This window comes from Mustela nigripes, chromosome 4 (assembly GCF_022355385.1).
Source record: "Mustela nigripes isolate SB6536 chromosome 4, MUSNIG.SB6536, whole genome shotgun sequence".
NCBI classification, from domain to species: Eukaryota; Metazoa; Chordata; class Mammalia; order Carnivora; family Mustelidae; genus Mustela; species Mustela nigripes.
This window is the reverse complement of record NC_081560.1, coordinates 14,224,548-14,241,251: the sequence shown is the minus strand read 5'-3', so window position 1 is coordinate 14,241,251 and position 16,704 is coordinate 14,224,548. Positions and strand designations below refer to the sequence as shown.

The 16,704-nt window shown below is 43.1% G+C and overlaps 2 protein-coding genes across 15 annotated transcripts in view; one reads left to right on the top strand and one right to left on the bottom strand.

Annotated features, from left to right (window-relative positions):
* LUC7L2 (LUC7 like 2, pre-mRNA splicing factor) overlaps window positions 1-2,300 on the top strand; it is a 61,587-nt gene extending 59,287 nt beyond the window's left edge. For all 14 annotated transcript variants that reach the window (XM_059396292.1, XM_059396291.1, XM_059396299.1 and 11 more), the window contains one exon: window positions 1,275-2,300. In XM_059396292.1, coding sequence (XP_059252275.1) covers window positions 1,275-1,452 — 178 coding nt within the window. In that variant the 3' untranslated portion in view covers window positions 1,453-2,300. The remainder of the gene's footprint in view (window positions 1-1,274) is intronic.
* Window positions 2,301-2,346: 46 nt separating this feature from the next.
* Window positions 2,347-16,704, bottom strand: part of KLRG2 (killer cell lectin like receptor G2) — a 35,718-nt gene continuing 21,360 nt past the window's right edge. The window contains exon 4 of the mRNA XM_059396307.1: window positions 2,347-2,472. Coding sequence (XP_059252290.1) covers window positions 2,347-2,472 — 126 coding nt within the window. The remainder of the gene's footprint in view (window positions 2,473-16,704) is intronic.

The window sequence follows — 16,704 nt, the reverse complement described above, 5'->3', positions numbered from 1 at the left end:
TTCCAATTAGTACTGACCTCTGAGACTTACCTGCAATCGTGTCCTTAATTCTTAGGCATCATCTCTCTCCATATTCTATTCTTAAAAAGATTGTGGAGAGGATTACACTGTGATTTTTTTTTCTCACATCTTTTTAAAATCAGTAGAACAAGCTCAAAGCTGATACTAACTTTTGAACCTTTCTGCTTGAATCCTCCTTATTTCTAAAACTGAGTATCATATTTTTTTCCTGCCTTAGAAGTTCAAAGTATTACTTGACCCATGTTCAGAATTAGGATCTGAGGCCTGGTTAAGTGAGATTATATAAAAAGTACCATGTCACTTGTAAAGAACCAAATAAATGTGATATATATTACTGATTCATTCTAGATGTTAAAAGTATAGATTTTATATTCTGATCCCATAATAGCCTTTGATTTTCCTTCTTACTGAATCTCTGCTGTGAGCCTGTTATCACTTAACCTTTCTTAAAGAAACTGGGAATGGAGAGATAGTATCTAGAAACGGTTATGGTTATGGTTAATCAAGATATAGGGTGATGATCATCTTTCTGTGTCTTCCATTCTTATTTTTCTCTGTAAGCTGAATGAGCTCACTCAGGAAGAGTAAAGAGGATTCAAAAATGATAAATGATTATTTAAAGCCATGTCATTGACTGGTTCTCTAGTATTTAAGTCCTGTGGTTGCAAACTGTTGCCTGCAGGCCAAATCCGGCCCCATAGCCTGTTCTTTGAATAGCTAGTGAGCTATGGGTGGTTTTTTTCAGTGTTAAAGGGTTGATAAAAAGAAAAGGAAGAAGAATACCCCCTAAGTAATTAGTCTCTGGCCAGACAGCAAAGAAAAAGAGGTTTGCTGACCCCCATTCTAAGTTCTTAATTTCCACCCAATTGGGAACCTGTACTGTTTTTGTTTTTGTTTTTTAAGAAAAATTGAATAACACTTACCCTTTTTAAAGGTATTGTCTATATACTATTTTTTTTATATTAAACACATTTGCCATGAATTGGAAAACCTTTATGATTACCTCTGAGATAATAAGAACATACTCCATTAAGTCATTATTTTAGCTTATGGTTTCTGACCCTTAATTTGTTTTCACCCATCTCCCTTGTCAGATTGGGTAATGCTCTTTTTGGTCAGAAAACTGGCTCCTCTGTCTTCCTTGGATGTATTCTGTATAACTTCAGCTGTCCGTACCTTAATATTTATCCGATTCTTTCATTTGGATATTGGGTTTCCCAACACATTTTGCTCCTCAAATTAATATTTTTCAGATCCTCAAAAGAAAGATTCAGAGACCAAGACTTAGCATCACGTGACAGAGACAGGAATTCAAGAGACAGATCACCTCGTGACAGAGATCGAAAAGATAAGAAGCGGTCCTATGAGAGCGCTAATGGCAGATCAGAAGACAGGAGGAGCTCTGAAGAGCGCGAAGCAGGGGAGATATAATTAGTTGTGTACATATCCTCAATCCTTAAGCTTCCTATGGAGTTACATACTATTGTTTAGTTTACAGCTGTTGGGGGTAACAGTGAGCAGTTCCAGACTCCGATCCAAATAGGCTAGATGCGCAGTATCTAACTTGATCTGAACTGAACTTGTTTCCCCGATGAAGCCTAAAACTACATCCATAGTTTCTGGTGAACCTGTAATGCGATTCTGAAAGTACAGTTTTATATAATAAGATGCTGATATCTTTATTCTTTCTAGTAGGAGTGATAGTGAACGAATTGTGTTGCTTGCCTTGGGATTTTTGGAACATTTGTAAAATGCTGTCTTCCTTTCTAGTCTACAAACAACAGCTTTCAGGATTTTTTTTTTTAATTCTTCTTCCTCTGACTTTTGTATCCCCTAATACCTCCACCCTCTATCAGAGAAAGGGGGAGCAGGGAAGCAATATAACTTCTGTTCTAAGGTTCTGTTCCCATTTATTACTAGCTGATTACAGAGCATTTATACTGGAAAGTGTGCTGGAGAAATTTAAATACTGAGAGTTTTTGTTTTGTTTTACGGTGCCTATTTAGAGTTGGAAGTTGAACAGCTGTTGCATTACCTACTTTGCTTTTTTTATTGAAATTTTGAAATCAAACGTCTTGATTTTTCTGTTCTATTGAATTGCTATGTTCAGGATGTTTTGGAAAGGGGGGTGGGGGCAGGGACTCTTTCATAAGCACTTGTTTTATTTTGTGTGTGTGGAGTATAAAGGCTACAACCTTATTGTAAAAATTAATAAAATGAAACAATCACCACCACCATCATTAAACTGTAACTTGTCTAGTAAATTGTTGCTAGAACTATTTGCTGTGGGCATTTCTTCCATTCTGTTTTATCATTATTAGTGCCTTACCGTGCAAGGCACCAAAGGAAATAAACACATACTTCCAAGATGAGCTGTTGCTCCAACGGGCCCCGTGGTGACTGTATTCCAGCTGCTCCAGGGCTAACAACTGCTATGGAGAAGGACCAGACCTGCAAAAGAAATTGGGTTTTTCTGTGTTGATTTTTTTTTTTTTCCATTCAGCAAACTTAAAATAAAAACATGGTGTAATCAATGTAACGAGAACAACTTCTCCACTGAAGAACTGTGTACCTACTAGGGATTTTAAATAGTAGTTGGGAGGCATCCCTTTGTGATTCTAGAAAATATAGAAACAAAAATACTGCAGGAAAGTTAGTGTCTGTTTAACTGACATCACCTTCTAAGAATTGTCTTTGGACCCCTGAGTGTGACAACTTTAATATGACTGAGGTACATGGGCCACAGAGGCAAAGAGAAATTAATTCCAAGTCACAAATTTACGTCTAAAAAGGGACACTCAGCAAGTTTACTAAGCTGGGTATCATTAACGGAAGGTTTGCTGCCATATTTAGTTCCACACACTCCAGTTTATGCAGAGTTCAGGCTGAGAACCATTACCCTCAGTGGCCCATTTTCTTTTACTCTTGGTTTCTAAGGTTTTTTTTTTTTTTAAACTCCTTTGGATTTAGTACCTTGGGGTGTGGAGTAAGACCAAACAGGTTAAGTTGGCAGATAAAAGGAGACTGTGACCAAAAACTCCAAAACGTTGGAAAATGTCTTCACATTGTTTAAGTGACGCTCACTACCTCTCTGCCTAATTGCATAAGTGCTTATTAGCTGTTAATGCAGTTCTGATTTGTAGGGCAGCACAGGCTACACGACCATCAGCAGGTTAGCAATAGCCAGTGAAGAACATCATCATCTGTGGCTGGGCTACCCTGTTAGAGTGCTTCAGCTGCCTGGCTCTCTAAAAATCTCATTTAAAAAACCCTTTTAGAACAATTCTGTTGCTTAGGTACATCTAGTATTTGGACTTTGGGATAAGCAATCTACATTTTTAATCATCACCCTTAAGCCAGGGCAGCTACTCTGAATTAGAATAACCTTAAAATCTATCTGTAAGAAGGTGGAAGAGTATCTTCCATACTGAGAAGGACTTTATTGTTTAAGGTTTTGTCAGAAGGAAAGTGTGCACAAGCAGAGGAGGGATAGAGGGAGAGAAGCAGGCTCCTGCTAAGCAAGGAGCCAGGTACATTCTGAGAAGGATCTTAAGACCGAAGGTGATCAGGGCATTGTGCAGCTGTCTTCTGCCTCTCTTGTCTAGGCTGTGTTTTCTGCAGCTCTCTGGACCTTAATCCCGGTATCTTCAGGAGCAAGGAGCATGAAGGTGAGGTCACAGCGTAGTTACCTAAAGTAGTACTCCTGGTACGGAGGGGAAGGCAGAGGACCCTGGCTTCCCTCCCCCCACAAATCCGACTATCCATTCATCCTTAATTCCCTCCCCAAATCAGCCGCAAGACTGGCAGAACAGACTCCACAAATAAATCCAAAGCATAGAGATGGAGTTTGTGGAGAAATGGGTCCTGGCAGCTGCAGAGAGGAGGGAACCCTGGTTATGGAGAAGGCTGAGAAGGAGCGAGAGAGAAAGGAGCACATAGGGGAACGGTAAACGACAAGGTTTCCTCATAGCCGTTGGTTTGGAAAGTGAGAAAAGCTGAATTTGAGTTTGCAGCCAGTGAGAGTTAAAGCCAGAAGTTCTGTTAGCAGGCCGGGCTCCTGCAGAGCCCAGTCTGGAAACATGCAGCTGCTGTTGGAAAGAAGGCAAGCAAACAACCTGGGGACAAATACCGCAATCTCAGCAGTGCTAGCGGAAACGGGGGTGGGGGGGATTATTTTATCTTCTCCGAGTGTGACCAAAGGCAGTATTCACTGTAGATCCCGCTCCAAGAACAAAGAAGCTGGCCCTGCCCTTGTCTGCACTTGCCCTCCCACGTCCCTCAGCATGAACACAGAGCCACCTGCAGGAACTGGCTGCCTAACTTGCTTACAGTAAGCCCCATACCTCTGCCTCAGCAGAACTGCCCTTCTCAGTCAAGCCTGCTCTAGTCCCAAGTGTGGTGAGCCCTCTCATTGAGAAAACCAGCACACACACACACACACACCCCATCCATACCACGTCTCCCAACCAGAGCCTCATTGAAAGTTTCATCTCAAGCATATCAAAGCCCACGCAACTAAAATTCGCCAGCTCAAAACATTTCAGGCCAGGCACCAAACACTGCCCATGGCAGGGAAGGAGAGGTTCTGCAGATGAAGGACTGGAAGGATAGAGGAGCTGAAATAGAACAGCAGAAAACATGCAGCGCACACAGAGACACTCGGGGAAGGACCAGGACCGGGGCACTATAGGACTTCTTCAGACCATTTCTTGGGGAAGCAGGAGACATAATTGGCTAACCCACAGGAGCAGGCAGAGACTTAGACAACATAAGGCAGGTGAATTTATCCCAAATGAAAGAACAAGATAAGGCCATGAGATCTAAGTGAAATGGAAGTAACATGCCCGATGGAGAATTTAAAGCAATGATTATAAGGATATTCATGGGGCTTGAGAAAAGAATGGAAGACATCAGTGAGACCCTTACCATGGGAGTCCCAGAATAAGAAAAATGGGGACAAAATTTACTTGAAGCAGTAGCTGAAAACTTTCTTACTCTGGGGAAGGAAACAGACATTCAGACACAGGAGACAGAACGGCCAAACAAAACAAAAACAAACCCCACAAAAGCAGGCCAACACCAAGACAATTAAATTTACAAAATACAGTCATAACATCTTAAAAGCACTAACACAATATAAGACCATTTCTTATTAGGGGAAACCCATAAGGCTATTGGCAGATTTTTCATCAGAACCCCTGCAAACCAGAAGGGACTGTGGCATGATCTATTCAAAGTGCTGAGAGGGAAGAATCTGCAGCCATCAATACTCTACCCAGCAAAGCTAACATTCAAAGTAAGAGAAAAGAGTTTCCCAGGCAAAAATTAAGGTTCGTGACCATTCAACCATCCCTGCAAGAAATATTAAAGGAGAAACAAAAGGTGAGAGTATGGAGGTAGGAAGCAAATGCAGTAAAAATGACTTTATTAAAAAAAAAAAATCCTTCAAGGAACTCAAAAAAGATGCAAAATATGACAACATATACCTAAAATGTGGGGAGGATAGGAGTCAAGGGTCGGTTCAGATTTAAGCAACCAACTTAATACAGACTGCTGTATGTAGAAGTTATATGCAAACCTAATGGTATCCACAAATCAAAATAGAAATACGCTAAGAATAATGAGAAATTCAAATTGCTTTAAGAAAACCAGCACACCAAACGACAGATAAAGGGCTAGTATCCAAAATCTATAAAGAACTTAACCAAACTCAACACCCAAATAACAAGTAATCCGATCAAGAAATGGTCAGAAGACATGAATAGACATTTCTGCAAAGAAGACATCCAAATGGCCAACAGACTCATGAAAAAGTTTTCTTCCTCACTCAGCATCAAAGAAATACAAATTAAAACCACAGTGACATTCCACCTCACACCAGTCAGAATAGCTAAAATTAACCAGTCAAGGAACAACAGGTGTTGGAGAGGATGCAGAGAAAGAGGAATCCTCCTACACTGTTAGTGGGAATGCAGGCTGGTGTACCCACTCTGGAAAACAGCATGGAGGTTCCTCAAAAAGTTGAAAATAGAGCTACCCTATGGCCCAGCAATTGCTCTACAGTATTTATCCCAAAAGTAAAAATGTAATGATCCAAAGGAGTGCCTTCACTCCCAATGTTTATAGCAGCAATGTCCACAATAGCCAAACTGTGCAAAGAGCCCAGATGTCCATCAACAGATGAATGGATAAAAAAAGAGGTGGTGTGTGTGTATGTTTCAAAAAATATTATGTAGCCACCAAAAATGAAATCCTACCATTTCCAGTGACGTGGATAGAACTAGAGGGTGTTATGCTAAGTGAAATAAGTCAGAGAAAGACAATTATCATATGATCTCACTGTGGGGTTTGAGAAATAAGGCAGAGGATCATAGGGGAAGAGAGGAAAAAATGAGACAAGAAAATAGACAAACCATAAGAGACTCTGAACTCTGGAAATAAACAGTCATTGGAGTAGAGGGAGGTGGGAGGAATGGGGCAGCTGGGTGATTGCCACGGGGAGAGCATGTGTTGTGGTGAGCACTGTGTAATTGTTTTTAGCTGACTAATCACAGACCTATACCTTTGAAACAAATACATATGTTTAAAAAAAACAAACCAGCAAACCATAAAAGAAAAAGTATCAGAGAAAGTCTCCCACAAATCACCACAAGACAGTAAAATGAAAAGAAATGGTTGTCAATAATTACTTTGAATGTAAATGGACTAAATGCCCTAATCAGAAGACATAGGGTGACAGAGCGGATTAAAAAACAAACAAAAAAAGCAAGACCCATCTATATATTCCTTCCAAAAGACTCAAAAAAATTTCTAAGATTTTACTTTGAAGTAATCTCTACATCCAACACTGGGGTTGCACTTACTACCCCTATATTAAGAGTCCCATGCTCCACCGAGACAGCCAGATGCCTCAAAAGACTCTTTGAGAACTAAGGACACTTGCAGATTGAAAGTGAGGGGATGGAGAAACACTCAAGAGGATGTCAAAAGAAAGCTGGAGTGCAATATATCGGACCATCTGGGCTTTAAAACAAAGGCTGTAATGAGACCAAGCCACTATATAATAGAGGGGACAATTCAACAAGAACATAGGACAATTATAGATTTTTATGCATATAACATGGGAGCACTGAAATCTATAAAACAAAGAAAGGAACTAATGAATAACAGTATCAGGTTAGTAGGGGACTTTAACACCCTAGATCAACTGACAGATCATCTGAACAGAAAATCAAGGAAACACTGGCTTTGAATGATACATTGGGCCAGAAGGACTTAACAGATAAATGCAGAACATTCCATCCTACACCAGAATACACATTACTTTTAAGTGTACGTGCAACATTCTTTAGAACAGATCACCTATTAGCCCACCAAACAAACCTCAACAAATTCAAGAAGCTCCGAAGTCCCACCATGCACCTTTGCTGACCACGTTATGAAACAGGAAGTCAACCACAAGAAAAAAGTCTGAAAAGATCACAAAACACATGAAGGTTACCTAGCATGCTACTAAACAATGAAGGGGGAGAGAGGAAGGACAATGAATGGGTCAACCAGGATATAAGAGTACATAGAAACCAAGTAACGTTACACCTGAAGGAGCTAACAAACAAATGAAACCAAAAAACAGCAGAAGAAAGGAAATAATAGAGATGAGAGCCGAAATAAAGGATATAGAAACTTAAAAATCCCAGTAGGACAGATCAGTGAAATGAGGACTTGGTTCTTCTAGAAGAACAACAGAATTGTAAACCTCTAGCCAGACTTAAAAAGACAAAGGGCCCAAATAAAATCATGAAAGAGAGGAGAAATACTAACACCACAGAAATACAAGAGAATACAGTGAAAAACTACATGCCAACAAATGGGACAACCCAGAAGAAATGGGTAAGTTTCTAGAAACATCAACTGCCAAAATGGAAATGAAAAAATAGATAACTTACAGAAAACAGACTAATAACCAGCAAAGAAACTGAATCAGTGATCAACTCCCAACAGACAGAAGTCCAGGGCCAGATGGCTTCATAGGCAAATTCTACCAAACACTTTAAAGAAGATTTAATACCTACTCTCAAACTATTTCTAAAAATAGAAAAGGAATAACTTCTACATTCATTCTATAAGGCTAGCATTACCCTGATAGCAAAACCAACACTTAAAAAAAAGAGAGAAAACTACAGGCTGATATCCTTAATGAACATATATACAAAAGTCCTCAATACTAGCAAACCAGATACAACAACGTAGTTTTAAAAGTGACCACAATCAAGTGGGATTTATTCCTGGTTTGTAAGTGTAATTCAATATTCACAAATCAATCAACATAATATACCACATCAGTAAGTTCAAGAACCATATGATTATTTTGATTGGTGCAGAAAAAGCATTTGACAAAGTACAAACATCCATTCATGATAACAACCCTAAACAGAGTAGCTTTATAAAATCCATATATGAAAAACCCACAGTTAATACCTTCTAAATACAGAAAAATTGACAGCTTTTTCTCCTGGGTCAGGAATAAGACAGGGATATCTACCTCCACCACGTTATTCCACAGAGTACTAGAAGTCCTAGGCACAGCAGTCAGATAATAAGAAGTAAAAAGCATACACATTGGTAAGGAAGAAGTCAAACTTTCAATATTTGCAGATGACCTGCTCCACTATGCCGAAACCCGAAAGACTCCTGAAAAACTGCTAGGAATGATAAATGAATTCTGTAAAGTCGCAGGACACAAAAATCAGCGTACAGAAATCTGTTGTAACAAAGAAGCAGAAAGAGAAGGAATTAATCCCATCTATAGTTACACCAAAAATAGTAAGATACCTAGGAATAAACCTAACCAAAGAGGTAAAAGACCTTTACTCTGAAAACTCTAAAAATACTGATGAGACAAACTGAGGCTAACACCAAGAAATGGAAGGACAGCCCATGCTTACAGGTTGGAACAAATTTTGTTAAAATGTCTATACTGCCAAAAGCATTCAACACATTTAATACAATCCCTGTCATTCAGCATTTTTCATGAAGCTAAAACAATGCTAAAATTTGTATGGAACCACAGAAGAATAGCCAGAGCAATGGTGAGAACAAAGCTGGAGGCATCACAATTCTGGACCCTGAGTTTTGTTTTATTTTTAAAGATTTTATTTATTTGAGAGAGAGCAAAAGTGGCAGAGATCACAGAGGGAGGAGAAACAGGCTCTTCACTGAGCAGGGTGCCTGATACGGGGCTTTATCCCAGGAACCCGGGATCATGACCTGCATTGCGGGCAGATGCTTAACTGACTGAGCCACCCAGGCGCCCCCGGGCTTTGAGTTGTTTTAGAAAGCTGTAGTGATCAAAACAGGATGGTGCTGGCAAAAAAAACCAGACACATAGATCAATAGAACATAATAGAAAGCCCAGAAATAAACCCACAATCCTCTGGTCAGTTAAGCTTCAACAAAGGAGGTGGGAATATTCAGACAGGAAAAAGATGGTCTCTTCAACAAATGATGTTGGGAAACCTGGACCAGCAAGGGGCAAAAGATGAAACTTGACCACTTTCTTAACATCGTACACAAAAACTCAAAATGGGTTAAAGACCTAAATGTGAGACCTGAAGCCATAAAAAGCCTACAAAAGAGCACAGGCAGTAATCACTCTGACACTGGCCATAGATAGCAGTGTTTTTCCAAATAAGTCTCCAGAGGCAAAGAAAAACAAAAGCAGAAATAAACTACTGAGACTATATCAAAATTGAAAACTTCTACACAGCTGAGGAAACAGAACTAAAAGACAACCTACTGAATGCGAGAGGATATGTGCAAATGACCTATCCTATGAGGGGCTAGTATCCAAAATTAATAAATAACTTATTTAACACCCCCAAAATAAATAATCCAATTTAAAAATGGGCAGAGGACATGAAAAGGCATTTCTTCCAAAATGGCCAACAGAGGGGCACCTGGGTGGCTCAGTGGGTTAAGCCTCTGCCTTCGGCTCAGGTCATGATCTCAGGATCCTAGGATCGAGCCCCACATCGGGCTCTCTGCTCAGCGGTGAGCCTGCTTCCTCCTCTCTCTGCCTGCCTCTCTGCCTGCTTATGATCTCTCCCTCCCTCTCTCTCTCTGTCAAATAAATAAATAAATGATTTAAAAAAAAATGGCCAACAGACACATGGAAAGATGCTGAACATCGCTGTCAAAGAAATGCAAGTCACAGCTACGAGGAGACAGCCCTTCACACCTGCAGAATGGCTACAGTTAACAACACAGGAAACAAGAACTGACAAAGGTGTGGAGAAAAAGGAACCCTCTTGCGCTGTTGGTAGGATTGCAAACCAATGCGTTGTGGAAAATACTATGGATGTTCCTCAAGAAAAAAAATAGCACTATCATTGGATCCTGCGATCTCACTACTGGGGATTTTCCCAAAGAATACAAGGACAGTAATTCAGATGGATACATGCACCCGGCGCTTATAGGAGCATTATTTACGAAGGCCCAATTACAGAAAAAGTCCGAGTGGCTATCGATGGATGAATGGATAAACAAGATGTGGGACAATGGAATATTAGCCATAAAAAAAATGTTATCTCCACCACGCGCAATAGCATGGATGGATCCAGAGCGCAATGCCAAGTGACTTAAACGTTAGTCCCGGACAAGTACCATGTAACTGCACTTTTACAGAATTTCAGAAGTGAACCAAGCAAAGGGAAAAGGCAGGGAGGCAAACCAAGAAGCAGACTCTTAGCTGTAGAGAACAAACTAATGGTTATCGGAAGGGAGTGGGTGTGCGGATGGGGTTAAGCAGTGTACTTGTGAGGAGTACTGGCGGATGTCTGGGAGGGATTATGGAATCACTGTTATTCCATGTGTATGGAAACTAATAGTATACTATGTTCACTGAAATTTAAAGATTGATTTATTTTAGAGAGCAAGCAGGGAGGGAGGGGTGGGTGGAGAGGGAGACTCTTAAGCAGACTCCATGCTGAGCGTGGAGCCTGGGCAGAGCACTTGACCTCATGACCCTGAGATCACCACCAGAGCAGAAACCCAGAGTCGGATGCCTAAGTGACTGCACTACTCAGGCACCCCTAGAATTTATTTATTTATTTTATGAATTAATTTGTTTTAGAGACAGCGCAAGCAGTGGGGAGGGGGAGAGAGAATCTCCAGCACACTCTACACTAAGCCCAGAACCTGATACGAGGCTCGATCTCACAACCCTGAGATCATGTCCTAAGCCAAAACCCAGAGTCAGACACTCAAACTGACTGAGCCACCCAGGCATCCCATGTTAACTGGATTTAAAAACAAAACAAAACAAAACAGTGTTCCTGCCTGTGCGCCAGCAGACAGTGCAAGATGGAAGGCCAAAGATGGAGTCAGTATTGTCAGCACTCCTACACTCCACTCCCAGTATCTTTATGGCCTGTGTAACATCTGTGTGCCATTCTTCTATGACCCAAGAGCCAGCTATGGGGAAATGAGTTCCAGACCTAAGCCACAGCAGCAGTCTGAACAGCAACAGGAGATGCCCCAGCCACCTGATGAAGAGGTCCTCTCCGTACCCACCAGTGGGAGGGACTGTGAACTTCAGCGTTAAGTGGTGATCCATGACAGGAAGATGGTTCCTCATGTGACAGGAAGACGTTTCCTGATGTAAGAGGAAGGAACATCCATGCAAGCCTAGGGACACTAAGACAAATGTCTTACAGGGGTGCCTGGGTGGCTCAGTGGGTTAAGGCCTCTGCCTTCGGCTCGGGTCATGAACCCAGGGTCCTGGGATAGAGCCCTGCATTGGGCTCTCTGCTTAGCAGGGAGCCAGCTTCCCCCTCTCTCTCTGCCTGCCTCGCTGCCTCCTTGTGATCTCTGTCAAATAAATAAATAAAATCTTTAAAAAAAAGACGAATGTCTGAGTCAACAGACCTGGCAAATCTTTCTTGAGCAGCAACACAGTAAGTGTTTGGTCCTCATTAGTGAATACCAGCCCTGGCTTTTCAGCACATTCTTCATTGTTGAGGGGTAGGGGCTATGGCCACTCTCCCTCTGCTGGAAAGGGGCACCCATAGGATTTGACAAGCGAAGCTGCTGCCATCTAATTGCAAACATTCCCTAGTACTAACTTGAAGCCCCAGCCTTCGTGGAGCCATTATTTCGGAACTCTGATGTATAGACTGACCATCTTCTGCATTTCAGAAGGGAAGTCAGTTCCTAGTGGTCTCATTTCCGGAGGCTGTCCTGCCAGTGGGCTTTCAAAGTCCAGCCTGTCATGTGCAACTGGGTAGAAAATTAGCCAGATCTGCAAAGAAACCAGAGGAATTCAGGATCCAGCCTCATTTTATAGGTAATCAATCATTCAGGGATAATCAGAACTAGAATATTTCTCCCATAAAGGCGTTTTACTTTACTCCCACTCTAAACTCTGTCAGAGGTACCTAAATTAAGAATTTCTTATTTGTGAAGCAAATCGTCTTAACAAACTTGGCCCAATTACCTATGGAAGTGCAGCAAGAACAGTAATTGGCCATACAGGTTCCTTTAAATCCAGTTTGCGAGAGCGTCTCCTAAAGAATTTCAGATTATGCCTGTAACAGCTTAAGAGCCAAGCCACACACTTGCCGTCAGACTTGCCTATCAGACTTGCCTATGAATACCTATAGAATTGGGTTATATTCTTCTCGAGGTCCCCAAAATATCCTTAAATTCCCGAGCCTGCCAGGAAGTGACAATCTTACTCATCTGGTAGGGCTCCGGGGGGTCTCTGTAATAAGCAAGGTGCCAGACCCATTATTTCCACGGGGCTTTGTGGGTTCCATAAAGTCAACCTTAGTTCCTTCATGCTCTCTGGTCATACTTGAGCCTATGCAGGTCTCTCTCAAATAGGATATTCCAGTCAAAGCCTTGGTCATATAACCAACATTTCTTGTGGTGTCCTTTTATAGAGAGAACAGATTCTCATCAGATTTATTCGATTTCCTGTTTGGTCATCACAGCAGGCCCCAACCAAACCCTTCTGGATGTTAAGTTCATGTAATTCACAGCTCACACTGGGCATAAAAGACCCCTAGGGTCTAGTTGTTTGACTACGATTTTTTTCTTCAAGGAAGCCTCTTTTGGGGGGCGCCTGGCTATCTCAATGAAGCATGGGACTCTTGATCTCAGGGTTTTAAGTTCAAGCCTCACATTGGGTGTAGAGATCGCTTAAAAATAAAATATTTATTTATTTTTAAAGGTGTTATTTATTTGACAGAGAGAGATTACAAGTAAGCAGAGAAGCAGGCAGAGAGAGGGGGAAGCAGGCTCCCTGCTGAGCAGAGAGCCCGATGTGGAGCTTGATCCTAGGACCCTGAGATCATTACTTGAGCCAAAGGCTTAATCCATGAGCCACCCAGGCACCCCTTAAAAAAGCCTCTTGTTTAGCAACCCAATCCAATTGGCTTCCCTTCTTAACGAAGGCATACAAAGATTGAAGATTATTTATTTATTTATTTATTTATTTATTTTTAAAGATTTATTTATTTATTTGACAGACAGAGAACACAAGTAGGCAGAGAGGCAGACAGAGAGAGAGGAGGAAGCAGGCTCCCTGCTGAGCAGAGAGCCCGATGTGGGGCTCGATCCCAGGACCCTGGGATCATGACCTGAACCGAAAGCAGAGGATTTAACCCACTGAGCCACCCAGGCGCCCCGAAGATTTTTTATTTTAAAGAATAAAAGTTTTATTTTTTTATTTTATTGAGCTCATGATTCGCATGCTCTACCAACTAAGCCAGCCAGGTCCCCTTTAAAGGCCTTAATAACGGCATCAGCTGGGAAATGCAGGGCCCCAGTAACCCAGCAAGCCAACAAGCCTGCAATCCCTTTATTTTTGAGAGACTGAAAGGTTTGTATTTTATTGATGACCACCTCAGTCGCACTTTTGCCTTACCCGACCAGGTGATGGTCAGGAGATTGACTGACGCGCCCATCGAATCCTGTCGGTATTTAGCTCCCATCCTAGCAACCAAGTACGCAGCTGCTTGGGACGGAAGATAAGTCAGCACAGGTTAACGTCATCCACATAAGGATGAAGCCCCAAAGCCTGGACTGTGTGCATTCTTCTTCCTCTCTAGGGAACCAGCGGCTGTATAGCACAGGTTCCCATTTTGCATGACCCACGAGGCTCGATTTCACTACTCAGCTACACAACCAGAATTCACCTGTTGTCTTTAGAGACCGGTCAGGAATGGGGGACATATGTGCAAGAAAGCACGGGGGAGGAAGTCTGCTGATCTTGGAGGTAGAGACTAATTTGTTTGACCTTAATAACTTGTTCCTCCTAACTATCAGTACTCTATTTCTCCCCCAAATTTCGAGGGGTTTCCGTACAGATTAGTGTGTATTTAGCCGTATTGTCTATTAGAGCATGGTCTGTTTGTGCTAGACCAATAAATGGTTAATTCATCCTGGGGTCTCTGGCCCACACCTATTTGGGCACCAGAGGACAATGCTAGCCTAATCCATACCTCTAGGGATAGAGGGTTAGCAGAGGGACAACTGGCGACACCCCTGGCTTTTTTGAGCCTTCCTTCTAGGGAGTAAACTACTTTCTTAGGCAGTGTGTCCTGTAGGTGTAGCAAGACTGAATTGGGTTGTATTTTCTCTTGGAGTACCAGATACTAGATCTTGCCACAGTTGTTCACAAGCAACCTGATGGCACTCCTCTCCGCCATTTTGTCATAGGCACACGGTTCTTTTGTTTTCACCCTATTTCCTTTGGGGGTGGGGGATTCTTTCAGTTTCACTTAAGTCAGTCACCACGAAGCTACTGGGAAAAGGCGCTGATTAATCACAGCGGCCAGGGAAGGCGCCGGAGTCCTGTACCATATGTCGCTGGGGCCGACTACCAGACCCAGCCCTCCATGCCAGAGGAACACTCTTCAGCCTCTGAACGCTGGGCGAAAATGGCACGTTGCGTTCCCGCCTCACCTGTCATTGCTTCTTGTAGTTCTAGTGAGCTGGGTTACCTTGATTCTAGTGTTTATCTGAGCAAATTAGCTAAGTGCCTGCAATCCTCACCCATGGCCTGGAGCATGTCTTCCATGTTGCAAGACTGGTTGAGCAGTGACTCGCATTTTTTTTTTTTTTTTTTTTTAACTTGGCAAACCCAGTTAACATACAGCCGTCTCCCCCAGGGTCCCACAGTCTGACACCCAAGCTGCCACCCCTTCCCAGCTCTTCTGCCTGCCCCCCATCTCAGGGAGTGTACCTAACAACTCCTTGGGAGTTTTTTTTTTTTTTTTTTTAAAGATTTTATTTATTTATTTGACAGAGAGAGATCACGAGTAGGCAGAGAGGCAGGCAGAGAGAGAGAGAGAGGAGGAAGCAGGCTCCCCGCTGAGCAGAGAGCCCGATGCGGGGCTCGATCCCAGGACCCTGAGATCATGACCTGAGCGGAAGGCAGCGGCTCAACCCACTGAGCCACCCAGGCACCCTCCTTGGGCGTTTTTAAGGTGTCCCCGAACTCATGCGCTGGTCCGAAATGCTCCGAAGACCTGGCCAGGTCGCCCCACGGGGTCGCGGCTGGCCAGCGTGGGATTCTGAACCAGCAGCCAGGCCTCCTCCAACCCCTGCCGGCCCCCGTTCCCCCCGCCCCAAGACAACCGGCTCTCCCCCAGCACAGACCCTTAGCTGAAGCTGGTTTTGTCTTCAGTACCCTGCTGACTAAAAGTGACTTGAAGGTGGAGGAGGGTCACTAACCTAGCCTCCAGCGTCAGAAGACACTGTCAGACCGAATAAACGAAGCAAGCCACCGAGGTTTCCGCAGGCCAACTCAGAGACAGGAGGGCGTGCAGAGGACCACGCAGCTCTCCGCGCGGTACTCCTGCGCTCCAGACCTTAATCGCCAGTGTTTACGGAGCGAGGAACGCGAGGAGCGTGCGGGGGAGGTCCCGGGGCGTGGAGCCACCTGTGCGCCCGAGGGCGCCCCCCGCCCCGGGAACAAGATGGCGGCCCAAAGATGGCGCCGGTGCTGCTAGCGCGCCCACGCCATCTTCCTCCTCTACAGTTCTCCGCACTGCTGTGTTTTTGTTTTTTTAAGATTTTATTTATTTATTTGACTGACAGAGATTATAAGTTGGCGGAGAGGCAGGCAGAGAGAGGAGGAAGCAGGCTCCCTGCTGAGCAGAGAGCCCGATGCGGGGCTCAATCCCAGGACCCTGAGATCATGACCTGAGCCTAAGGCAGAGGCTTTAACCCACTGAGCCATCCAGGTGCCCCCGCACTGCTGTGTTATCTGGCCCGTGTGGCAGAGGGTGTAAGTTTAGTCACATTCGCAAAAGCCTTCGGTCCTCTGGGGACATCATGCGCAGTGTTTCCTTCCTTAGGCCTTTGTTCTCCTGTCATCAGGCATTTCCTCCAAAGCTGAAGCTCAAAGGGGGAAAAAACCCTCTATTTCTAAGTAGGCTTGTTTTTTCGAGAAAGACTTCCTCACTCCTCTGATAACCCTAAAACTAAGGTTTACTTTTATTTATCATTTCCAAGTTCTTTTTTCTCTCGAAGTCTCATTTTAAGCATCTACTTTAAAAAAAAAAAAATTCTTTATTTTCAGCGTAACAGTATTCATTGTTTTTGCACCACACCCAGTGCTCCATGCAATCCGTGCCCTCTCCAATACCCACCACCTGGTTCCCCAGACCTCCGCCC